The sequence below is a fragment of the Pelmatolapia mariae genome, linkage group LG1, assembly GCF_036321145.2.
Source record: "Pelmatolapia mariae isolate MD_Pm_ZW linkage group LG1, Pm_UMD_F_2, whole genome shotgun sequence".
Taxonomy (NCBI): domain Eukaryota; kingdom Metazoa; phylum Chordata; class Actinopteri; order Cichliformes; family Cichlidae; genus Pelmatolapia; species Pelmatolapia mariae.
In genome coordinates, this window is record NC_086227.1 from 20,092,974 (window position 1) to 20,119,149 (window position 26,176).

Genomic DNA, 26,176 nt, shown 5'->3' on the forward strand with positions numbered 1-26,176 from the left:
TAGAAAAGGGAAAGGCGTAGGAAGTTATTAGGGACTTCTTTTTCCAGTCTGCAAACTAAGTAAGTTGTTAGCTGTTTTTTGGGTTGTTTTTTTTTTCAAGTTTATATGGATTGTTGCTAATTTGCCACGATCGTCTAGGTCATGCTGGCTGTCCATGCTGTTTTTAGTAGTCTGACATCAGGCAGAATTGTCAACTCCTTACACTTTAATCTGGACTAAGCAAACAAAAAGGAGGATAGAAGAGTCACTCATACTTGGATATGTGTTGACAATGCAGAGATAATATTAAATTAAAAGAAATTGAGAATAATTATCTTAAAATAACAGAAGGAATGCCCAAAAACCTCACTGCTGTTATCTGCTGTCTGATTTTTGTGTTATCCTTTATATCAGGGGTGGGCAATTGATTTTCCCAAGGGGTCACACGGGAAACTGGGACTGTTATGGAGGGCCATGCCAATAAGCTGAACTCAATTCAGCCATCCACTCATCCATCCATTTTCTACCACTTATCCGACTTATAGGGGCTGCAATAAGAACAGATAAGATAATGTAAAGGTGGATTTAGAAAAGTTAAAACATAATAAAACACAGACATATAAAAGCAAAGATGTAATTAAAAACAAATCAAATGTCCATATTGATTTTATTCCTTTATGTGCTTACCGGTGTGGCCCTCCACAACAGTCCCAGTTTCTCATTTGGCCCATTGTGAAAATTTATTGCACACCCCTGATATAAAGGATAACACAGTAATACTTAATTAACTAAACCATAAAAGGTGGTGCGTAAAAAGAAAGAGTAAATGGAAAATGTGATACTACATTTCCTTGATGGGGAACACAGAGCCCCCACCACCAATATTTAGATGAAACCCTTTGCACCCATGTTTCTCTCATTGCATTTCTCTAAAACAAAGATCAGTTAAGCAGGATGATTTGTTTCAGCCTTATTTAACATATACCCACAATTCTTTGAAAGCGTGCACGTTTTGCTTTCATGTGTGAATTCTAGTACAACTACTTTCACAACTGGGCCACCCAAAAACTGAAATCATTTCAATCACCAGCCTTGAAAAGTCCCCATTCCCTAGCGCCAAAGCTTTTATCCGGCTCATTTCTAGCTCACCCACTATTTTGTGCTTGCACTTCTTTGGTTAGGCTTTATTAGTTTATTAATTTCTTATGCAAGGATCGGCTGTGTTTTTAATCATTTGCCAGACCGCTACTTGTGAGGACCCGGTTGCTCAACAAAAGAGTCTCGCAGGGGAGGTCGTCTGTTGCTGTTTGGTATTCGTCCCCTTTAAAAACTATGCAGCCCTAGCGGCGGTATTATGTGGGCTCCCTGGAAAAAGTCTGCGGAGAGGGAAAGGGGGGACGAGCCGAGCTGGAGTCGAGAGATCATGGCGGCACCTCTCGGACGGGACACCCTACCTGACTACTGGTCTTATGGAGTTTGTCGAGATGGTCGAGTCTTCTTCATTAAGTGAGCCGGTTTACTTGTTCTGCTCTGAGTACTTTACGAGGCGGTGTGAAGGGATTTTTTTTCTCCCTCTCGTTGTTTTATTAGCGTTCAGTAACAGGTGTCTTTCTTGCAGTGATAAAACTCAAAGCACTACTTGGCTACATCCGCGCACTGGCGAACCTGTTAACTCTGGACACATGATACGTTCAGGTACGCCACAAATTATCTGATTTTGCAGGATACCAGCAGGATATTTTGCTTTTGCTGCAGTGTGCAGCGGGTCGCTCAATGTGTTCTTGCTCGTGTTATAGATTTACCAAGAGGCTGGGAAGAGGGCTTCACGGAAGAAGGAGCCAGTTACTTCATCAAGTGAGTGGCTTTTGTGCATTGTTGCCTTGTTTGGTCGTGTAGAGAAAAGAAAAAAAAATCAACCCATGCAGGCTGGTTGAGTTGATCGGTATTAAAGTGCTCTATGTGGAATGCTTTCCTCCTCCTCTCTGCTGCTCTAACACGTCTGATGCACTATAACAACCAAACTACATTAAAGGCTGTATTGTAAACACACTGATTTATCTGAGAGCTGCATGTAGATGACAGAGAAAGCACACACCAACATATGGATTAACTCACTAGGGTCCCATTAGATAGGTGAAACCAATTATCTCTGCCTGCATTGTGAACGGAAAGTGACAGAGCCTAGCAGGACAGGAAGAAAGGCTATTAAAATTCTCCTCACATCCACCATGCAGGACCTCTACTCACTCCGATAGGTGTGCAGACTTGCTGTGTGTAAGTGTGTGTGTATGTGCAGATGTGAATGAGAGAGAGAGAGAGAGAGAGACTGTAAAGGTTGGAGGAGAGGGGTGTGACCATGTGGTGACAGAGATGTATGGCATGATTGCATTATTGAAGCAGAAAGGACAGAATTTTCAAAGTCACATGCAGCACTCTGAAGTTTTTTCCCCGCTTTTTCTCAGATTTTCACGTTAAAGCAGGATGATTCTGGATTAAATCTGGCTTCAGTGGAAGGCAACCAAGAGACATGTTATTTTGAGTATCTAGAGCTACTGTTGCATTTACTGTAGATTATATTATGCAGTGGGTTATTGGATGCTGGTCTGCGGCTGTCAGTGTATATCAGACAGTTACTATGATGGGAACCAGTGCAGGAGAGCAACCCGGAAATCATGCCCAAATCAGTCAGATAAGTCGGGCTAACATTAAAGCCTACTACGACATAGCCTGGAGACATCTGCATTGATGTAGCTCATTGTTACAAATCCCACCTCCCACCCAGACATGTTATCCCATTGCCCTTTTAATTCGCTCCAGTTGTTGCAGATGCAATGGCTATATGGAGAATTTTACATCCTCATAGCTGCGGTCTCAGCATCAGGCTGGTTGTTACTCAATGACATATAGTACTCTGCAGATACCAGTTAGCAGCTCTGTCTTAACAATGTGGACACTTTGTATCAATGACTTTTATATTCAGATTTTAGTATAAATTTGTGCATCCGAGATGTTGCAATAGTCACACATATCAAAGCACACAAATTATTTCCTTCTTTTACTTTTTCTGTATCCAAAGATGCTTTTAAAAAAGGCCTTTAAGTGGTTCCAGCTAACAAATTTGTTGTTGCTGACACATATTATGTACAGAATAAGAGTCTTTGTTTTTCCCCTCATTCGCTCACTTTTTCTCTGTAAGAAGTGAGAACAATACAGCAGTGAGGCTGTGTGATATATGGCATCCTAAAAGTCAAGGCTGTGAAATCACTCTTCTACTTGTTGCCCGTTTGGCTTGGTGGAAGGATCCTGTTTTGCTTTAGTTTCTTTGTTTTGGAGACCTTATTTTCTTGCGGGTTCTTGCGGTGGAACGGAACTCACCAGCGCTGTCTTCTGGTACCATTCAGCTTATTAAGAGCAGCAGCTGACATTTTTCCATGTAAATGAAAACAAAAAGATCCCAAAAAGATCTATTAGCTAGTTATAGTACACAATGTTTGCCCTTCAACTTCTGGGGTACCTTGAAGGTCTTGTGGTTTGTGTGGATTAGGCTTGCACTACTGCATCACTTGCATGCTCAATTTGATTAGGATCGTTAATTTTGGGGGTTATGTCATTGCCTTATGCTCTTGCATCCCTAAAGCCGTTCCTGTGCAGTTTCTGAGGTGTGATGGCACTGCTAGAGGCTGTTGTTGGTAGATGTGCTTGGTTTACAACAGCTATTGGTGCTATGCGTCCCAACAGAACTTATGATGATCACTATTTGTTGATCTCTGTCATCTAATCTGCTTTATTAGATTGCATTAAAAAAACTTGGATAATTTGGTAATTCGAACCTCATGATGACTTTCAAAGGCTCCACCATAGCTTCTTTAATATATTCTCTTGAGTAAACAACTTGTAGTTCCATTGGAATGAAAGAGTTAGCATCCAAATGTAATTTTATCTGTTTAGAGATCAGTTTTTCTAAAAAATGTGATAATGATTGTTCAATAAATGCTGGAATATAGAAAACAAAAAGTTACCGAAGTGCACATTAAAAATTCTCATTAGTTTTTAGCTGCTCCACAGATGTCAAATCGTGGGCTTTCTAAACCTAAACAGTGTGTTGTTAATGCCTAAACCTAACCAAACAATCCATTTTAATTAATTTATTATTTAAATCATACAGATGATGTCTGAAAAACTGAACGTAGGAAGGGTGAGGGGAGGAAGGCAGGACAAAAAAACACACTTTGGAAGAGAGCCAGAGATTAATAATGACTAATGATTAAACACCCACATCAGCCACGGCCTATTTCAGGGTAACTAAGGGAGGATTCAGGGTCACCAGATCCAGCCCTAACTCTATGCTTTACCAAAACGGAAAGTTTTAAGCCTAATTTTAAAAGTAGACGGTGTCTGTCTCCTGAATCTAAACTGGGAGCTGGCTCCATAGAAGAGGGACCTGAAAGCTGAAGGCTCTGCCTCCCATTTTACTTTTAAAACCACAAGTAAGCCCACAGTCTGAGAGTGAAGTGCTCTATTGGGGTGATAGGATACTATGAGGTCTTTAAGATAAAACAGGGACTGATTACTCAAGACCTTGTATGAGAGGAGAAGTCAGTATGAGAGAAATATGCTCTCTATTTCTAGTCTTTTTTTGGACAATCTGATAATACAACAATACTCCAGCCTAGAGGTAATAATGCATGAACTAATTATTCATTATTTCATTTTTCGCTCCCCCTTTGTCTCTTCTGCTGTCAGCAGAGATGCACATAGGCAGCTTTACTTTCGCCACCCCACCGTTAGCACTGCAGCAGATGGATAGCAGTACAGTAACAGCCAATATAGTAAACTGATGATAAATCGAATAAAAGAGTAAAAGAGGGGGTTTGTCCTCTTAGTCAGACAAAAAAGAAAAAGAAAAAACAAATGAAACTAAACTAAATGTGTAGTTTTTCAAGCCGTGTTAACACTGCTATTTTTTTTTTCATCATGTTAAACATGGGCAAATGAAGAACCAATCAAATTTTGGTAAACTGTGAAATTGGACAATGACCTTATCAAGAGAAGAGCCCTCAGATTTTGTCAAAAGAATCCCTTACTCCTCAAACACATGGCAGATTCTAGCACTCACAAGCTGGGCTTCTTATTACAACTTTACTTGGCAAAGCTGAAACACTAATGACAGTGACGATGGCTTCAACTCAGACGCTCTATAAACAATGTAATGGGCTCGATTACTCGGACTATGTGTCTGTTTCAGACCATTAAAATGATTATGTATTAGTTTTTAGTTGACAGCAACTCAACATTTACAGTGTTTTATTTATCCCACAGGGGTAACCATTAGTAATGATTTGGTTTTTATAGTCTGTGTAGAAACTGAGATTCCTGTGTGTGTGTGTGTGTGTGTGTGTGTGTGTGTTTAATGAATAAATCTCACTTTAACATCAGCTTTTTTGAGAAATTTTATGAGTTGGACTGTTGGCATGTCTTTTTGGTATAATGCCCTTCTTTTCTTATCCCTGAGCTTTCCAGGAAGTGTGCAAGCCCCCCCTCCCAAAAACAACAAAAAAACTCTGCACTGAAGTCCACATGGTGCTGCCCTGACAACAGTCAGTGGATTTGGTGTGTGTTGATAGTGGAACTTAGCTGACTTGAAGTACAAAGAAGGGATTGTTCTAACACCATGTCTATTGCAAAACTCACCTTTGCTTACACCTCACTTCTGGTAAGCCGTGCAGCCTTCAGCCCTTAACTACCTGGTTAATGGTTACTGATGTTATCTTCAAGTTTCCAAAAGTGTAACGTTTTCAGATTTTCTCAGCTGATCTGAGAATGATTTACTTAGGCTCACATGTTGTACAAATTAAGTATAGTTTCATTAGGGAAATTTTACTCACAGCACTCCTGAAACACTCACATTATTTTGATGATAAAATTGTCCAAGCTAATGGGTGAGACTGTTGTCATGTGTGGCAGCAGATTGAAATAGAGTTCGTCAGGCTGTCATACTTCCAGCAAATCTCCCAGGGAGTGACCCAATTTCGAAACCATCTTCCAAAATCAACCCGCTTCAATCCCTGAACATAATGTTACAGATGAAAGAGGTCTGTGTCTTTAGTCTGACGGATGTAGATTAATCTAAGTAAAAGGAAAGTAAGACAATTTTGGGAAAAAGGTAACATTTTTATTAATTATTAGTTTTGTTTTATAGTTCCAGCTTTACAATGTCACGGTCACCGAACCGCTCTGTGTCTATGTGCTTAAAACAATCATCTCGGATCACTCTAGGCGCCATCGGAGAGTGGCGCCGCACATACCAGGTATAAATATTGGCTATCTGGCATGAAAAGAAGTGTGGGCTTATCTGGACTGCTCTGGGCTCACTAGGCCAACGACCCTTACTGTGAAGTCCTGAATACCTGGCTCCCACTCAGTCTTTACTCTGAAGATTTGTGCCAGCATATGCACTCATGTCTTGAGTTGCGGTTGTTCACCCTGTGGACAATTCAATATTTGTTCCACAAGACATAAAAGACACAATATTCTGAAAAAACAAAAATGAAAAAAAGATGCTCGAGTAGCCTCTTCTTGTAATCCTAGCATCTCACACCTTCATGTCATTACATTGAGGGCAATTCAGTACACCTGGAGCCCTGTCAGACCCATACCCTTCACATCCTGGTGGCCAACTCGTTCGGTGGGGGGTACCACAACAAGAAACCATCCGCTCTTTATAGATGTTTATACTCTGTCTATAAGGAGGCAGATAGAGTGGTGGTGGTATTTAACCAAATGCCCTTCCTAAGCAAACCCCAAAGGGAATTTGTGTCTCATATACACGCAATAATTACATGTAAGCCTGTGAGAATGAAAAGGTTTTGAGTTTGCTTCTGGAACAAACTACATTAAATTATGCCAAACTTTCTGCAGACACAGTTATAACTGACCTCAGGTCAGCGGGCAGCTTGTTCCAAAGAAGCACCCTCAGCACACTTATGTCTAATTCTGGGAATAGTTCAAAGATCTGCACGTGATGACTTTTTTAACTTATCCTTGGCTGTTTGATTGTTTAGGTCTGCTTGCTTTGTTAGATTGTTAAAAATGTGGTTTGGCGTCAAATATGACAACTTAACCATGACTATGCTTTTGCAGTCAGGTCCCCTTGGTTTACAAATGACCAGCTAGAAGAGATCAGGCTCACAGACTTACTTCTTAGAACTCAGTTTTCCCGACTTTCTTTTAAGTGGTTCTGTTACATGTGATTTCTTTTATCTTTTGGTTTTAGTTTTCATGCTAATTGCCTGCCTCTAGTCTTTCATTTATTTAATTATGTCTTTTATTTCTCTTTGTTGTGTACACGTGTTTTCAGAGGACCTTTTGTCTAGGCTTCCTGTTTAAATCTACCCTTTGAGTATGCTGCTTTTTCACTTCTGTCAAAGCATTTTATAAGCTCTGTTTTTTTAAAGATGCAAGTATATAAAGAAAGTTTCTTCTTTTCTTCTTCTTCTTCTTCTTATTATTAGTATTATCAGCATTATTATAGTAAGCCCTGTCTCACTGTTGCATAATACATCAGGGACTGATGCCAAAGGACACTCTGAGAGCGCAGAGCTGATAAGCCAGTGGCTTTGACATACAATAACAATTTTTTTTCATTACACAAACTCATGACATAACATAAATTAGAATATTACTAGTGATTAGTAAACACTGTGTATTATTATCTCATTACTTACAAAAACTGAGAAAACTGAGTACACTAAGGTTCACTTTCGACCACTTCACTGGCACTCACTGAGAATAAGAAAAGTGCAATTCTATAGCTCCCCCAGGGAGAAAATTACCACGCCGAGGTACAATGGCGTCCTGTTGAGGACACAGTTTACATTGCTGAACGGGTTAACAATGCTGTGGGCCAGTCCAGGCGGAAGTGTTTGAAATCCACACTGAATCTCGCTTAGCTTTTACACCAAAAAAAGGCTCACTCAGCTTCTTTCTCAAATTTAGTTGCCTTTCAGAAAGTTCCGTCAATATTTCATCGTTGCCTGAGATTTCTGATGAATATTTATCTCGCTTTTGTCCCACAGCTTGTTATGATTTTAGTTTGTGCTTGCATTTTTTTTTAAATAGCTGACGTTTTTGATCAGTACTGTGAGTTAATTAGCCATGAGATGTTTTGAAGCAGTTTTTTTTTTAAACAGGAAATGGAAAATAAAGAAGTTTAATGTCCCTACAGGCCTTTATCATAACCCTGTCTTAATGAAGCTGAAGCTTTCTTTTTTCTGCTAACACATCAAATCCGGGCCTCACTGCTGAGGCCACAACATGATTGCCAAAATAGATGGAACAAACAAGGTCAAAGGGGCGATAAACAAGCTTTTCCTTTCCAAAGCTTTTCTAATGTGTAAGTTAAATTAACTGTAAGGGTTAATTTGTCTTCTGTCAAAGGGGGAAAAAAAGAAAAAAACTTGAGGTATTATACTTTTGGTTCCTGGCATTGAGTTTTAAAGTTTTAAAGTCAAGTAAAACTTAGTATGTGTCTCTGTACAGGACCCTGTATGAGACAGCTAGTCTCTGACAGGTATCACTTAAAAAAATTGTTTTCCCAACTGGTGTTCCTGGGCCCTGAGGCAGGAAGCTAGTCCAGTTTCTTTGTTTCTCAGTGAGGCAAAGAAGCAGAAAGTCTCGAGTGACCTGATCAAACCTTTCATCCTGTCAGAAATGGTCAACTCTCAGATTAAGTGATGTCAGATGTTATCCTTGGATGTTAAACCTTACCAAAGTCGTCTATTGACGTCAGTAAGACCAACTATAGTTGAACGACCTTGTGTTTCTGCGGGTTGTAGTTGTAAAAAGTACATGTTTTGAAAGTTCCTAGTGCCGTGGGAGGTCACGAAGAAAGATACGGGGATCAGTGCACAAGTTTTGTTTCAACAAAGCATCGGTGAAGGTTGGTTTTATCTGAAAATCGGCTCTGCTCCACATGTTTCATTTGCAGTGTTTTTTTCTTGTCCACCTGTGCCAGCTGTGTTTGTTAAACTGCATCCATTAGGCTCTACAGACTGCTACAGGAACCATACTCTGTGTCTTCAGAATCTGATAGCATCACTTTTAATGTAGCTTTAGCACATTTGTTAACTGTTTATTCTTGTACTGTACAGCACTAACCACTAAGCAGGGATTCTGACATGAGTGCATCAAGTTACCACACATATATCTTCTAAAGCATTAGATGGTAAAGCAATTTTCTTAAACATTTTGAAAATTTTAAATTATAGCTGAAACAAAACAGATATGTTTGTGACAGGGAGTAAAACAGCATATTGAAGGAACTGCTTTGCCAGATTGGCTTTGTCTTTTACTACACTACTGACTCGGGAATATATTAAAAAAGTTTATTGAAGCATCAACATAATTAATTTTATACGTACTCACCGATTAATCTGGCTAATTCTGAAACAGTATGCAACGTTTAGACATTCTTATTGCAGCATCATCAGCTTAGCTTCTATATTTTTACTGGTAGCTTAGCTTTTGCAAACTCATTTTAATTAAACTCGAAGATTGTTGTACTTATCTTACACAGCTACACCACTTGTGCTGTACGGCTTTCCAGAAATGTTTTAACTGGGATTATATAACTAAAAAAAGTAAATGTTTGCTTGTTTAAATTATGGTGATATTGTGACTATGGGGGAAAATAGTGGTTTACTCCAAAGCTATACAAAATGATGGGTTTTAAAAGAGCACTGTCAACTCACAATGTGGGGTATGTGGCGGTATATGTGGGGTAATATGTGGTGTTTCAGTGTCAGAACAGCTGTGTTGCACCACTGCTATACTGCCACTGATGTGGCGAGAAAGAGAGAGGGGAAACTTTTTTAGTTCTCTTTCTTTTTCAGTTACAGCAGACTAATGAAATACATTAACTAACTGAGCAGTAGTTTAAGACAACACTCCAAAAATGTGATACTCGGGTCTTGCAGGGGGTCAGTTGAGACCTAGAATAATTCATTAACAATATTGTGGTAGGGATGGCAGACAGTTCACGTTCCAACACCAGAACTAGGGATTTATAGTCGACTCCTGTTTCGAATACTTTCTATTCTGAGGCTTGTGATGAGTTGAGTTTTTAATTATTTCATATTTCATGTTGAGGAAAATTTCATGTTGGTCTGTGTGTTGCACAATAGAGCTTGCTGAGGCTAGTTGTTTTTATGTGACTTCACAAAATGATTGTGAGTTATTTTGTAACCTATAGGTGTCTATTTTTTTTTTTTTACTTAACAGCCCTTTTGTGGTATTCTTGGAATTAAAAAACACACCCAACAGGCTTAATGCATTGCAGGGTACTGGAAACAGCAATATGATGTATTGCTCTTTTGCCAGCCTGCCAAAGATCTTATTGGATTTCTTTTTTTTCTTGTTTGAATCTCACTCTCACACACATGCAAACTACATGGACAACACAGACACACAAACAATATGATAAACTTGCTTAGAAGCATGAATCATTAATCTATGAGAAAGGCAGCAGCGCACCTGATAATGTCATCTTAGCAGCAAATGCACGGACAGTGAAATTGATATTTGGACTCTTGGCCAAGGATTTGCAAATGTGCTGCTGGTGAGATAGCAGGTGCTTTCACCTTTGCTGGGTTATTTATGTCGACTGTTGTTATTATCAGTAGATCATGTCTAAAGCTCTTATGTTTCTGCATCCATCTTCACGACTTACTTGTGAGACAGCCAGGACTTTTATTTGAGGTCAGAGTGATTTTCTAAAAAAGGTCCATATTGTCAACATCATGTCCACAATGACTTATTACAGGGTTTGTGGCAGTTAAAAAATAAATAATGCTCAGTATTGCCTGGGCCTACAAATAAGGATGGAGACTGAAGCAGTGGACTGAATAAAGATGATGAAAACAAAGAGCAGATTTAGTGTCTGGTACAGTAAGCTTTTGTTCTGCAGAATACAGAGGAAGCTTTCCATCAGGCCTTGTTTGGACTGCAGGCCTGAGGTGTGCGCTGGTTGATGATGTACATTATGTAGAATGAGTCATTCACTGTCTAGATGACTTGAGCAGGTTGAAAAGTCAGAGCTGGAGCAGCAGGAGTCAGAGCAGAAACAGGGCAGGGGAGATGCCCGAGCTGGGATGGGGACCTGCTGTTGCAGTTGTCTGCCCCTCAGGCACGAGACTGACGGGGCTGATCATGAAACAAAGGTGGTTACAGAGCTGGAGCTCTCCAATTTGGAGGAGAAGGAGAGGCAGGCTGAGGCAAGGTAATACTTTTTTTTAGCCTTGAATTGTATCTCTGTGCCTGATTAGTGTTTTCATGTCACTGCATTACTATGATTGTGGTAAAGCATGCCATCTTTGACTTTAACTAGCATGCAGGAAGATGTGACAGAAATTGAAACATGCAGCATTTTTGTCAGCTATCATTTACAACTCTTTTCAACTTATTAAAGAAAGAGGCTCTGGACCGTAGTAATTTCAGCTGCCTCTCTGGAGGAAAAGCAGTTTGTATACCCTCTCTCTGATTAAATTCAGATGACAGTTCTTTCTGCCGCATTCTGTCAGAGCCCGAGTGTGACTGGAGCCACTGCAGAGAGAAGCAGGTCCCACCGTGTCCTCATCTCACCAGACGGGTGACAGGAGAAGTGATTAGTTAGCACAAAGGAAATGATGGATGTTCCGTAACATGGGAAAAGAAACAAAAGAAAACTTACATTTTGTTTGTGCAATACTTTGTATTTTACCCAGAGTTTGCTTTAAAGTGATAAGCAGTATAAAGATTAAATGTGAGCAAGTGCTCCTGTGTTGCCACGAATACAGGAAAGCCACTGGTTTTCAGTGACTATGTGTCCTGTAAAGTAAAGGTTTATAAGCTGAGTAAAAAATCTTTTAATTTTCTAACTAACTACATTTATAACATACTCTGAATCTGCAACATAGCATGTGCTAAAACTGCCACAAACAAGCCACAAGGGCAGTTTATTTGAATTGAACTGGACTGCTAGGCTTTCTTTGTAATGTTTGCATGGTCTACATGTGACTCTGTGGGTTTCCTCCTGCAGTCTAAAGCTCTTAATGTTAGGCTAACTTGTAAGTCTAAACTAAGTGTGAATATGAATGGTCTGTCTCTCTGTGTTAGCCCTGTGATGGATTGGTGACCTGTCAAAGCTGTACTCCACCTCTTTCCATTTGTCAGCTGTGATATGCTGGCTGCACCTCCACCCCTTATCCAACCCACCTGAACTGGATTAGCAGTTAAAAGGATGAATGAATATACTTATTGTTATTAATTATTGTATTATAAATATTACCAGTGGCTTATAATTTAACATAAAAGAGCTTTAGCTCTTGCTTAAATTAATACAGCCACACAGAGTATTCTTTATTAGGTGTTTTAGCTGTTTTCTTGCTTTTTAAAAAACAAAACAAAAAAACAAGCAAACACACAAAGCTGCGGGTTATGACAAACCTGCCTGGTACGAAAAGACAAACAGGAAAGAGTTTGTGACCAGTGGGCAAAGTGAAGCTGGCTGAGCTGTCAATCAAGTGAATATCAGAAACACTGCCAATGAGCGCTTTTGTTTCTCAGTTTCTGCTTAGTATTTAACACAGCTGTGTGCTAAAAAGTGGTGAATGTGAAGGCTATATATGTCAAACATTGGCAGCTTGTTGTGCTAACCCAAGTGGAGAGAAACGTTATTATAAAATTGCTTATTAATTGCTACAGTGCATCCTACAACGCACATGATCCTACATCCTACATGCTCTATCTCTCTGCAGATAAGTTTCTAGAAATTTCTAATCATGCAGGGTGCTTTACTGCTGATATATTCCAAAAGGAAGGCTGAAAAACCAAACACTTCAATAAGCTTATGTTAGCAGCAGATTGAGTGTATGAGCTGTGAGAAAATGTTGCTTATTGTGGATTACTTGATTGAATATTGCTGTTTCCATTAATGGAATATTGAGTGCGAAAAAAAAAAGAAAATAAATGAAAAGACTGGACCGACCACTGCTACTGAGAGCAGATGTGAGGGTTTGAGCAATTTCTCTCACTGCAGCATTTATCGAGCACATTGACCACACAGCTGTGTGATTTCTTGCAAACCGATCCAATATAATTTGCCTCAGTGCAAAGATGCATGACTAATTTCGTATTCATGAGCCTTTCCTCAGTGCTTCTTTTTTCTATTCTAAATCTTTGATTGATTAATTAAAACCTGCTGTGATCTGGCATTACCTCCAATCATTGTGTTTAAGTTATATAGTGACAAAAAAGTGCTAATTTTAAGTGATGCATTCATATTTTTAAAACTGCAGTCTCAGCGATGGTGCACCGGCCCTCAACTGTCATCGGATCAATGAGACCTGCTGAAGCACAAGCAGGAGAACCATGGTGCTGTTCTGCTTGTAGCCACTAGATACTGCTGTTGCGTCTTTGTACACTTCACCAAGACACTTATTGACGGTTTGGTGGTTTATCACACATTTTCTTTTCCATCTCTGCCAATGACAAGGTCAGATAACGGAGATTACACATAAAGTGTTGAATCAGGTATATTTTTTTTTATTGTGGTTTCATCCTATGACAGCATCTAACTCAAGCTTGAGTTACAAGCTTGTTTTGTTTTTTAACGAGATATAATAATTCACCATTCATCTCACAGTGTGATTACCCCTTTCGTGTATTTGTTCTGTAATGTATAGCTAAATGTCAGAACGTCCCGTCTCTCTGAGCTATTTGAGAGTCTGTTAATTCAAACCTTTTTTTGTTGTGTTGTGGGTTTCCTGTTTGCTAACCGGATGGATCCGATACAGTAAATTAAAAACCTTAATTTGTTATACGGTAGCCGGGATAAAAGCAGTGTATGGATATCGACGTGGTATGGATTGACCTACCCTCAGGTTTGACTACCTTCATTCAGCCCTCTGCTCTTATCTATATGTCTGTCTGTGGATTATTGAACCGGCACTGCAGCAGCCTGCGCCAGCCACTCAGGTTTGCTCTCCATCCATTCCTCTCTCCCCCAGGCGGACTGGGATGTGATCTGATAAAGAGGACTCTGGGTGAGACGGAAGGCTCTGGTTGCAGTCAGAGACCAAGGTCAGCACTTTGCTGGACACCACAAAGAGGTGATAACTATTCATCTGTGATAATCAAAAAGAGTGGCACCTTTAGAGTTTTGTTTCAGGCCAGGTCCATCTCTTTTTCTCATCACCAGCTTCTGCATCGACACTAAGCAGCAAAGTGTTATTTTATTATTCCCCAGTGAGCATAAGTACAGCTATATTCTGCAAGGGCCGCCAGTGTTACCGATTGATCAAGAGTAGAGAGAGAGAGAGGGCTGAAACAGCAGTTATGCTCCTATCTGACACCCCTCTTTTTCTACTTTCTAGCACACCCACTAGCATACACTTTAACAAGCTCAGTTTTCATATGTTAAGAGAGCAGAAAGGGACACTCCCTATTGGTTGTCTTCAGAATCAGGACAGATGTGGACATCTGAGGCTTTTTAAATGGACTCACTGCATTACGGCTGATCACTAAACTGGTGAGTAGCAACATGTGCAGATATAGGATTTTATAGTTTTTAGAAACAAGCCAGGAGTATGTAGATTAGTCTATTATATACTTAGTGACTGTAATGTCCAACATATTTGTCTTGGGACAAAAATAGAATGACCTGTTTTACAAACAGTTTCAACTTTTGAAGAAACGCATTGTTCTGTCTGTTGTTCACTTCATCATATTAATGAAGCTTTTTATTGCAAGCATTAAAATGTTTCATTGCTTTGTCCTCTTTGTAATTTTATTACTTATCTAAGTGCTCAAGTACCCTCCACAGATCTCAGTTCTCTTCTTTGCATGTAAATCAATTCCTGTTATAGATTACTTTCAGTAGTTTCACACTTTTTGAAATGCTACTGCTTGTGCAGCGAGTTTCTGAGTATTCTGATCTGTCACCTACTGTAAATCAGGCAGTAATATCACATTGGTAAAATACTGTGTTACAAATAAAACGTCTGCATTCAAAATCTCTAAGTAGGAAAGTAAGTAAAGCAAAGTGTACTATCAAGAAAACAGTGCTAATTTCTGGTAGTGCATAATGCAATGCAGTGATTGCCCTTTCAATGTATTAATATTTAATTCTGGTGGGTGAATATTACTTATGTATTCTATTGGACAGTTTCATTTAGAATGAGAAATCTGCATAGTAGTTAATTTATTACAGACAGTGGCAGACTTAATATTGGGGAGCAGTGGAGTGTTTACGGAACTTTAGAAAACACATATCAGATGCTCCTCAGCAGACTGATCTTAGCAATGTGATGATGGTGTGTTGGTGAGCCACCCACAGATGTATGTATATGTGTACATTCATTATCCCCCCCACCCCTCTGTAAAGCTTGCCGCGTTTGCCTGCATCTCTACAGCTGCCCAACATAACAGAAAGTTAAAGTGAATGTAGAGGAGAGACAGAGATAATTAAAAGAGCAAAAGATATAGCTAAATGCTATGCTAACAATCAGGGACCAGATCAGTCAAAAGTAGTAACTTAACAAGTACATTTCTACAGTTGTCGCTCATTCACTTTACAGTCATTTTAAAGCTTGAATGAACGCTGTGTCTGTTTATAAGGTGTGGGCTTATTTTTGTGTGTATCTGGCCTCGTACGCTTGATGTGCTATATTTGATATCAGTCCTGCTGAGGGTGTACAAGTAGACACTTCATACCTAGTAGTACTGACAACAGCCATTATATTTATAGGAAGAAGAAGCTGTTTTACATCTGATATGATTTGTATGTTGGCGTTAGTCCATGCAATTAAATTAATTACCTTAAAAACTGTGCAGTGCGATACATGAATATGTTGAAAGAGGCGGCTAGGACACAATTCAGATGGTGTTTGGTGGTGGTCGGACCCAGACATCTGACAGACTGGTATTATCGCCACAGTGTTGAAGTCTTTACTTGCAGCGCCATGCCTCTTGACTCCTGTGGTATGATAATGAGATGTGAAGCACTGTGGAGATGGATGAGAAAGAGCAGCAGAGGGTGAAACTAAGGGAATGAGAGCAGCAGCGGCAGGACACATCGACTACATGTTCATGTGTGTAAATGTGTGCTCAGGTGCCATCAGCTTAATTTTCACTTAAAGCCTAACTGCTTTAATAGCTAATTGAAGGCATTTGTAGCATGACATAGTTGTCAGTCTCTTTGGTTTATAGTCTTCACTTTCTCATGTTATCTGATGTCTCCGCTATGCAAAATATTCCCCTTTTGTCTTTTCTTGGTGTTTAAATTCATCATGTTGGACAGTATTGTCCTGTGGTGCATATGCAGAAGGACTGAGGTAATGTTTGCAAAAGCAAAACATCACTAGAAGATCATTTGTAGAGACTGGTAACATGGGAATATAGAGAGTATAAACTGTAGTCATCGCCTTTTCATGCAATAAACTTTTCCATCATACTATCTGGCAGAATAAGCATTTACAACATAGTATATTTCTAGTACTTACTTCAGCTCAGTTCAGTTTTAATAGTATAGGCTTATAAATCACAACAAAAGTAATCGAGTGCTCTTCATATTGTAAGAATTTCAAGTATTCCAAATTTAGCAATCAAATGATTGGGAGGGGCAGCCATCTGTTTTAAGCCAGTGGAAAGACAAGATCAGAAAGTGATGATGAACAACAAACAGGAAAACACATGACATGCAGCAGTAGCACGGGGGAGTAAAAGTGAGAGGAAAAAGAGGAGCGGTGCTCAGTGCATCATGGTAGAACCTCCATCTGCTTGAGCCTATTGCAGCATAACTAAGAGTTTAGAAAAAAGGGAAAAAAAACTAAGCCTAATCTTAAAAGTACAAAAGGAGGGGGAGGTTGGGTCTGCCTCCCAAACCCAAACTGAGAGCTTGTCCCACACGAGAGGGGCCTGATATCTGGATGCTTTAGCTCTCAGTGTACTTGCTAAAACACTTACTTTGATATTTTTGGATATTTAAGATAGATTTATTTTAGTACTCTACAAGAACAGCTTTGCATGTTTCACAGTCGTAAACAATCCTTTTCTATCTTATACTGTCCGCTGGTGCGGCCCCTTTTGTTATCCTTTCTAAAACAAGTGCCTTTAAGCCCGTCTTTTCCAGGTTGGCTGCTCCTCCCAAGGTTTGGTTCTGTGCACCTGAAATGATTTTATTAAGGACATAGTGTCTCTGAAAGTAACAGATTCAAGAGTAGAAAAAACACTGTCTGAAACAAAGCATTTAGAGGAGTGTGGAGTCAGGGCCCTTGCACACTGACTGACTGCAGTTTTGAAACTTTGGCCATGTTTCATATGAGCAACCACGACTGAAACAATATCTATTAGAGAAAGTAAGAAAGAGCATAATAGATCCCCTTTTAGAAGTGATAGGATGTGATCATTCAGGACTTTGTATGTCAGGAGATGGATTTTAAAATCATTCCTGGATTTTACAGAGAGCCTGTGAAGTGAAGCTAATGCAGGAGTTTTTCTCTGGTCCCAGTTAGTACTCTCACTGCAGCATTTTGGATGCTGCTACCCATTCTCTCCCTTTTCCTCACCCCCTCATCTCTTTTTCTTACTTTAATTCCTCATCCATCCATCCTTCCTTCCTTCCTTCCTCCTTAACTCCCCCCTTTTATGCTGTGTATTGGCTGCATGACTGCAGAGAGAATGGAGCAAAGAGAGCATCCAGTTCAGGGAAGTGCTCTGGCGACAGAGCTCTGCTGAGGAACGCATTTATTAGAAGAGAGAAGGAGGAGAGCTGAGGAAGAAAAGAGTACCATTAATGGGAGGGAAAGAGGGAAGAGATTATGATTATATTGTTATGGCTTATTCTTTGTACCTGTGGTCTTAGTTTGTGCTTTGGGACCTCTTAAAATATTTATTGGTGAGGTTGATTGGCCTCGATAATACCAATCACACGGGTGTCACTCAGAAACCGGGGACACTTCGGTGATTGCATATATTTTTAGTTTCACCTAAGCAGCAAAGGCGGGAAGGAGGATGTTTTGAATGAACTGACGCCACGGGGCTCAGCAGAGGACGTCAGCAACAGCGGCACTACCAGCTGAGAGAAGTACACACACACAGGCACCACTGAGACGAGCACAGCACAGCAAATCACAGACCTGCAGCTAACATGCTGGGCCAGCCAGGACAATCAACCTCACACGTCTCCTACAAGAGGCAGCCAGTGTATGGGGCGACTCACAGGTGTGTATCCCAGCCCCTCTCTTAGCACATATATGGGACTGTATTGCTGCGTAGCTTGTCAGGAGCTGTGTGTGTGTGTGTGTCTGTGCTAAGGCTTTCCAGCAGGCAGGAAATAAAATGCTTTAGATTGCATGTTGTTAAGTGTTTGTAGAAAGTCTACATGCAGGCAGGCAGATTTCAGATGCATGCTGAAAAGTGTCTGCTATCTCTTTTTGCTGCCAACAAGGCATCTGGCTTTTTATGCCTTTATAAACCAACTGATTGCTTTTGGAGGGTGTGTGTACCTGTGCGAACTGGATCAGTCTTTACGGGGGTGAAGAGACAGAGAGGGAAAAAGAAAGAGAGAGAGAGAGAGAGATGCTCACTGCAGTGCCTCATGATCACAGGTCACTGATTGCTGTGTTGATGTCAGCAGAACTGTGATCCCTTGGGCTTGTATACTTTAATGTAGATCTCTCTATAGGCTAGACTATTGCAGGGGTTTAATGCAGTCCTAAGTTCAGAGTGAGCCAGACTTGTAAAAGAATGTAGTTTACATGGGACTGCGCCTTTATTCTTAGTGCACTTGCTGTTTGTTAGGGCCCTTTACATATGCAGACAAACAGCACACCTGCTGTATGTTACATGTTTCTTACACACCTCAAATCCCATATGTTACACTTTATAAACTACATGCCGTGGGCGCGCTTGCCTTAAATAAAAGACTAAATTGTTACATTAGTATAATTGTTCAAAATGGATCATATATGTAATTCATACAGCAGCATATAGTATGCATGCTGCTGTAGACAGACAGCTTTACATTAGCACAGCTCGAAGCCCAGTGTATGAAAAGCCAAAGAGCAGCTTGAAGCTGGCAATTTTGAAGCTGCTCTTTGGTTTATTGGTGTGGTTAATGCCACTTTTAAATGGGATGTGACATGGAAACCATCCATTTATTGATCTGCACAAACTACATCAAGCTTATTGCCATTCTGTCAGGGTCTTTATGTTAGCTGAAGCGATAAGGTTACTTAGCCTGTTTATCATTCCTACATATGCTTCTGCATCGGCCAGATCCCCCGCAGTGCTCTCTGCCACAGAGGCAGTAAACACCACACTGCAAAATTTCTTCTAAGATCAGCAAATAGCAGAGCGTGACGGCTTGGATCATCTTTGAATCAATAGTCTTTTAATTGCAGTATGCTACATTTACAGCATAGCACATGTTGAAATAACATTAATGAGACTCTAGTGAGTTTTTTCCAGTCCTGTGCGGTTGTCTGGTTTTAATGGATTAGCTAATGCTCACCTTCTAGTGTTGAACATCTGACTCAATGTTTAGTTCACCAAAACACTTCCAGTAACACTGACTACAGCCCAGTCACACCCAGCACAGCTCATCCTTCCTGCTTCAGTCCTCGGCCACAGAGTGGAATGTGGCCAAAAGCCATAGTGCTTCATTTGTATGCTTATCTGACATAGAGGTCATGTCTTTGATTGAATGGCTGGAGCACTTCAGGCTGAAAAATGAAACACCAAAAATAGGTGCAGTGGATAGAATACCTTTGAATACAGGGGACAGAACATTAGAGAAAGGAGGTGACCCCCGCCCCACTGCACATTTCCAGGGAGACTTACTATTTCTAAGAATAGACTATAATGGTGATACTTAACAGAAGGTTAAAGCATTTGAAAAGGGAGGGTCTTCTCAGTGTATTAAGATCGTGACCTTTTTAAATCCCCCAAACTGTTATTTAGTTGAGCCGCTGTGAGTGGGATAGAGATTCCAGGGAAGAGACTGTTCTAGTAAAATCTCCATCCTGCTGGCTGGTAAGAGTTTTCGAGCTGTGCACCAGATGTGGCCTACCTTCCCTGCCTTAATAAACCTACTAAGTCACAGCAAGCTTTCCTCACACACAGGATACAGAGGGCTAAAAATAGCCTTCATTTACCCTCTGCCAGCCAAGTGGACCCTCACCTAATTAATTTAATCCATCAGTTTAATTTCCATGTTGAACTGTGATAGCATGCATTCTTTGGCAGCCAAGAGGGATGGATGCAATATGTTATTACATGTTTTTTGTTAAAGAAAATACTTTTGGTAACAAATAATAATTCTAAATATTTGATGTGCAATCATCCGGTCTAGTGATGAAGGATTTAATGTCATCACTGTGCTGCTCTTCTGGTCTCAGCAAGGGAATACCAGGAAAAAAAATAGCTATGTGTGCAGCAGACATGAAGCCTGGACACATTCTAGTTGATGCTGTGTGGTTTCTGGACTGCAGGGGCCTTTGTGTGTGGTGCCTGGGTGTTGTTCATTGCCACAGAGCACTGCAGTCGTGGAGTAGCCGCTTTTTGTCTTAACCCCGTGTATCACTGTAATATAACTCCCCAGTGGGAGTGTGTTCATTGGCTGCCTGTACTCTGGGTTGTGTGTCTTCTCAGATTCTGTAATGAGAACTGCAGGAGAGATTTCTCTAAGCCTCAGGCAATCTGTGCACAGGTAGCTCCCAGCACACAGACACCCTCACACAGAAAGAGCCGACTCAGTCCCGCGAAGGAAAGAATGTGACGGAAGAAAAGCATTCGCCATCCTTGATGAGATTTCAGAAATGTCTTTGTTATTTTAGATACACTGTACACATTCAGTGGTAAAGATAAGCGTAGTGTGGTTTAAAAAAAAGAAAGAAAGTGCTGTGCTATACAAACTTGGACGCCCTCAGGCCTTGGATTCTCTGCAGGTAAATCTTACCAACATAATCACTTTTTGAAAACTGTCACTAAATGTCAATGAAGTGAAGACATTTACAATAAATACATTTCATCGGGATGATTTCATATATCTGTGTGTGTGTGTGCACGTGTGCTGGTTAGGGTTAAGTAGAGGGTATTTAGTGGCTGCATGATATAATAAAGTCTCTGACACAATTGTGTAAGGGATTTAGGCATGTTTCACAGCATGAGGGTTAGCTGAATCCGATTGTTAGAGAATCCAGTGGCTGTTTATCTGCTTCTCTGCTTTTGGACAAAAGCACTGGCAAGTGACATGGCTTTCATGAAATGTGGAAAACGGGGATTACCCTGGTTCAGATAATGTAAGCCTTAAGGCTACAATAAGATACAGCTACATCTGCTTTGTTTCACTACATTGTAAAGAGCATATGGTGAACTGAAGGCACAGGAGAACATATATATATATATATATATAGATATAGAAATGTATATATAAATCTCCCTGAACTGATATTGTTACACTATAGTAGTTATATCACTATTAAGTGGTCTCCTCTGTCAGCTATTAGATAGCTATTACCCTATTCAGTGGTAGCTTGAGTCTTTTGGATGTGTCATGTGCAGTTCAGTTAGATCTATCATCATACTACTAGGTAGCGTATGTTACAAAGCTCTGTTGGCTAGTAAGACATTTTCCATGAGATATTTTATATGCACCTCTTAAGGCCTATGAGAGCCTCCAATACTGTCCTCTGTTTATCACAGGTTACAATAAAAGAGGAGCACGTTCTGAGCCTGCTAAAAGGTAGAGAGGGTGATATGCAGGGACTGATAACAATTGGAATTTTTTTTTTCAATGCACTGATTGCATCTCTACCATTTAGTTTCAAATGAAAGAAGATTTGTTCCCCTTGCATCAAAGTGGCAGCGAGACAAGAAACAGGGTATAAAGGGTTATGGAAGGTGTTTTACGCTCAGGGGGAATAAAGGAGGGCCGGTGTTTTGTGTAATGAGAAGGTTTTCTGCAAGCTCTTCTGAAGTAAAACATTCACCCAGAAGACAGAATAAACTGCTGTGCCAGTGTCAAGTCTGTGCAGTTTAGCCACAGTATCGCCACCTAAATGCCCACATTATTTATCTATCAGTTTAATACGGCGGTCACCAACTCTATTAATTACTGCAGTTTATTTTTATATTGTCTAGCCTGGCATACTGTAAATTGAATAGAAGAAATGTTGTTATTTGTGAAAAAGATTCAAATATAGTGTTTTTTTGTTTTAATATTTGCAAATTATGAACTGGAATTTTTGTATCTGATACATGGTGTCTTGCTCACAGTGTGTTTATCTGTTAGCTTTTTGTTGATTCAGTTTTTGATGTTGTGGGATTATGGGGTTTAGAGATCAGAAAGATAATCTGTGCATGAACATATGCAGTTTGTCACTCTGTGTGTGCTCAGGGAAACGTGACAGATATTCTCGCTGTGCGAGTCAGACACATTCATTCTGCACATCCATCATCTGGTACTGTTCAAAACTGGGTGCAGACAGGTCGAAGACAGAAAAATGCTCGGAATAAACCTCATAAATGATAACTGCTGCTGCATGGGGCTAGCACTGAGGTAGGCCGTGCCTGCATTTTTAAGAAACATATTTTTAAGATTTGCATTTTTAGGCCACATATTCTTGCTTACTTGGTGACGCTAGTCCAGATAACTCTGATGCACACAGTGGTGACGAGCCACATTTTGGTTTGTGCTTTTGTTCAACAGTTTTCACTTTTTCAGGAACTCTTCATCTGTCTTTTTATAAATCTTTTCATGGCTGTTGTATGCAATTGATTCTCTTATTCTGAAGAAAGAGCAGTCATCTCTCACTGTCACCTGAAGAAGTGAAGACAAGCTGGGTTACTGAAAATTCTGTAAAGGCTTACTGGCAGCATAAGAAAGCATTACACATTAGAGGTGGGAATCATCAGACAACCCATGATGTGATGTTATCACAATACTTCACTCACAATATGGTATTATTGCAATTCTTTTAACATTTTATGATATGCTGAGTATTGCAATAACATATAATGCGATTTGTCACCTATTTTCGATTGCTCATTATGTCTGCAAATATAAATTTAGTCAGTATCTGTATTATCCAATAAGATAAAGTTGTCTTTGTTTTTTTTCCTGCAAAATGAGATTGACAAACATACCAACACTGTCACTAAAATCTGCAATTAATGTTGCTTTGAGACAGAGTCAGTCTGCTATCAGTCTGCTATCAGTCTGCAATTTAATGGTGTCAAGTTGGCAATTCCGTGCAATCTGTTTCTGATAATACAGCAATCAACTGCGATAAGTCATAAAAATCACATATTTGTTGCTGTCTACTTAAGCAGAAAATCACATTTAACAGAAATTTCCATTTAACTGTTACATTTGCATTCAGCAACCATCCGATTCTAAATATAACCAGAATACAAGTAGTTTGCAGCCAGCTGAGTTGAGTCCCCTCGAGCTGTGCTCAGTGACAAAGGCTCATTCACACTGATGGCAATGTGCTGGCAATCTGTCTGCATTTATAAATTAGGTAGTAATTATTTGCTAATCTTTGACAATCTCTCTGAGACGGATTGTAGTCAGTCCAAGTCAGACTGCAACTTTTTGCTGGATGCCCTGGGCAATCATCAGCTGCAGAATATTAAAAAAACAAAACAAAAATAAAACAATAAATCAATGCAATCACCATGCACTGATTTTTTGTCCTAGTTTTCCTCGTGTGACTGAGCCATTAGCTTGCTCTGAATTAGGAAGTAGCTTTGTCAAGCTAAGTATGTCCAGTGTTGGATGTTTTTTTTGGTCGAGCTGATTTAATGTAAGTAAAGATGATTGTGCATGAGATGAGCGCTCTTGTTCATAGCATTCCCCGAGTATATTAATTTATTTCATGAAATATTGATATTTGGTGTTGCTGAATCAATTGCCATGTAAATTATATACTAGATATAATGCTGCATCCATTCCCCCCCACCCATACAACACATCTGTGTACACATGGGAAGAGTGTTAAGAGGCTGTGCATGATGCACCACTCTTTTACTGATGCAAAATCAGTTTTATGCTTACAGGGAAGATGCTATGACAGCTCTGACACTTATTATGAATATCAATGACGAATGCAGTTGAGTGCAAGAAAGATATAGAGACGATTTCCCCAGAATTCTCTCATCTCCTCTTCTTTCATAATTTTGCTTTGGCACTGATTATTGAAAATGTTTAATCTGACGGGTTGTTGGGAATAGTCTTTTTTGTAAATTCATTTATATGCATGTCACTGCTCAAAAACATTGCCCCACTATAAACACAGATCGTGAATGGCTGTCATGTGATTGCATAGACATAATTTTACAAAGGATGCCACAGCTATGCTTTATCATCAGGTTTGCTTGAAAAACTATAGTTTAAACAACCACCTTATTATGTTGTGCTGGATTCTGGGGTTTAATTTAGCTTACATGTTGCTATGTGCCAGATACATAAACTGCAGATGAAGACTGTTGCTTATTGACAGACCTTTACTTTTAAAAATCTTTTATAGGTTGTTCCAGCCAGACTTTCCCCCTTAATCTCTCTCCTCAAGGATATGTTGCACAATTTATTTATCACCACTTCTGCCATCAAAGACGAATGTAAGGTGCAAAAAGGGAAAATATTTCTTCAGTTATTCTAACTTTTCACAACTTTGTATGTTCTCCTCCAAGTCTCTGTTTCTTAAACTTTATCACATAACTTTGCTTCAGTCGACTTTATTTTTGTCTTTATATTCACCTTTATACATCATCTGATGGCAAGATTAAGAGCTCAGTAAAACCTTCGAGTATGTTTGTTCCATTTTTCATCTTTGAGTTAAGAGACAAGCTCATTGCATTACGGGCCTGAGTTACTAATTAATTCAGTTGTGTTGTGTGTTTTTACACGAATTAGATGGGGGGAAAAGGGTGTTACAGGATATCGCTGACCTGTGAAGTATTTTATCTTCTGTCTATTTGTTCTGCTTCCAGAATGACGCATTGCTGATTTTATGTACTGCCTTGTTTTAGTTCACAAGTTACCCAGATGGGAGGCTATGGGTAGGGACAATAGAAGGAAGAGAGCAGAAGGAATGGGGGAGCTAACATCTTTTTATCTCTTCTGATTCATTGTTTTATTTCACAGGCTCATGCTCTTTAATATATTTTATTCTGCTGACAGTGCCATGATCACTTTGCTAGTTAAGCCTCCTACACATGGGTGGGAAGGGGGAGATTCAAGGGTGAGTCAGACAAATTCAAATGAGTCATAATGTAAGAAGGTACAATAAAAGTTTAATGAGTTACTACAACCACTATGAAAGTGTCAAAATTGGTGACTTTTGGTAAAATTGATCTGACTGTTGGATCTTGGTGTTATGTTTAGCTTTGGAGTCAGCACAGCTAACGGCCCTGTGTTTATCTTCTGCCCAAAGATTTTCAGCTTTAGCTTTCCTGCACACTTCACATCCCCTTCTGTCCTACATTGCACAGCTAAGCGTTTAGCTGTGTTTGGCTTTGTGATGCGGGTTGGGCTCTGTATTTAGCTGCTGAGCCTGAGGCTCAGTATGTAAAACAGAAGCATATGCTCTTGTTCAGTGTTCCTTAGCCACAGGGGAAATCAGGTTATCAAAGAAAGAAATCGATCTGTTTTGTCATTTTATATTTGATGCTTAAGATTTGTTTTAATTATTTTGACTGTTTTTGCTTGATTTTGTTTTATATGCAAGTGAGCTCCCAGTTTGGATTCAGGACACAGACTCACTCTACTTTTAAGATTATGCTTAAAACTTTACTTTTTCATAAAGCTTACAGTTTTGTTGTATTAGACTTAGGCTTCTGGGGGGGATTACACACTGAGCATTTCTTTTTCACTCCCTGTGTATTTATACACCACTACTATATTTAATCATAAGCAATTATTAAACTTGGGCTCTCTCTTATAGTTTACCTCTTGTCCTGTCTCTCTTTGCTCTCACTCTCAACTGGTCATGGCAGCTGGCTGCCCCTCCCTGAGCCTGGTCATGCCAGCAGTTTCTTCCTGTTAAAAACATGTTTTTCCTTTCCACTGTTGCCAAGTGTTTGCTCAATGGGGATTATGGGATTGTTTTTGGGTTTTTTGAATATTGTTGTGCATTGAGGCTACTGCTTTTGTATATAA

At 39.8% G+C, this 26,176-nt stretch overlaps 1 protein-coding gene across 9 annotated transcripts in view; it reads left to right on the plus strand.

Annotated features, from left to right (window-relative positions):
* Positions 1-1,383: 1,383 nt before the first annotated feature.
* The window catches only part of plekha7b (pleckstrin homology domain containing, family A member 7b), an 82,228-nt gene continuing 57,435 nt past the window's right edge, over positions 1,384-26,176 (plus strand). For 6 of the 9 annotated variants that reach the window (XM_063475053.1, XM_063475058.1, XM_063475081.1 and 3 more), the window contains exons 1-3: positions 1,384-1,485; positions 1,598-1,674; positions 1,776-1,833. In XM_063475053.1, coding sequence (XP_063331123.1) covers positions 1,403-1,485; positions 1,598-1,674; positions 1,776-1,833 — 218 coding nt within the window. In that variant the 5' untranslated portion in view covers positions 1,384-1,402. Of the gene's footprint in view, positions 1,486-1,597; positions 1,675-1,775; positions 1,834-11,101; positions 11,255-18,129; positions 18,235-22,436; positions 22,574-26,176 lie in introns of those variants that run through there. The other 3 variants (XM_063475073.1, XM_063475087.1, XM_063475103.1) reach the window with 3 other exon arrangements.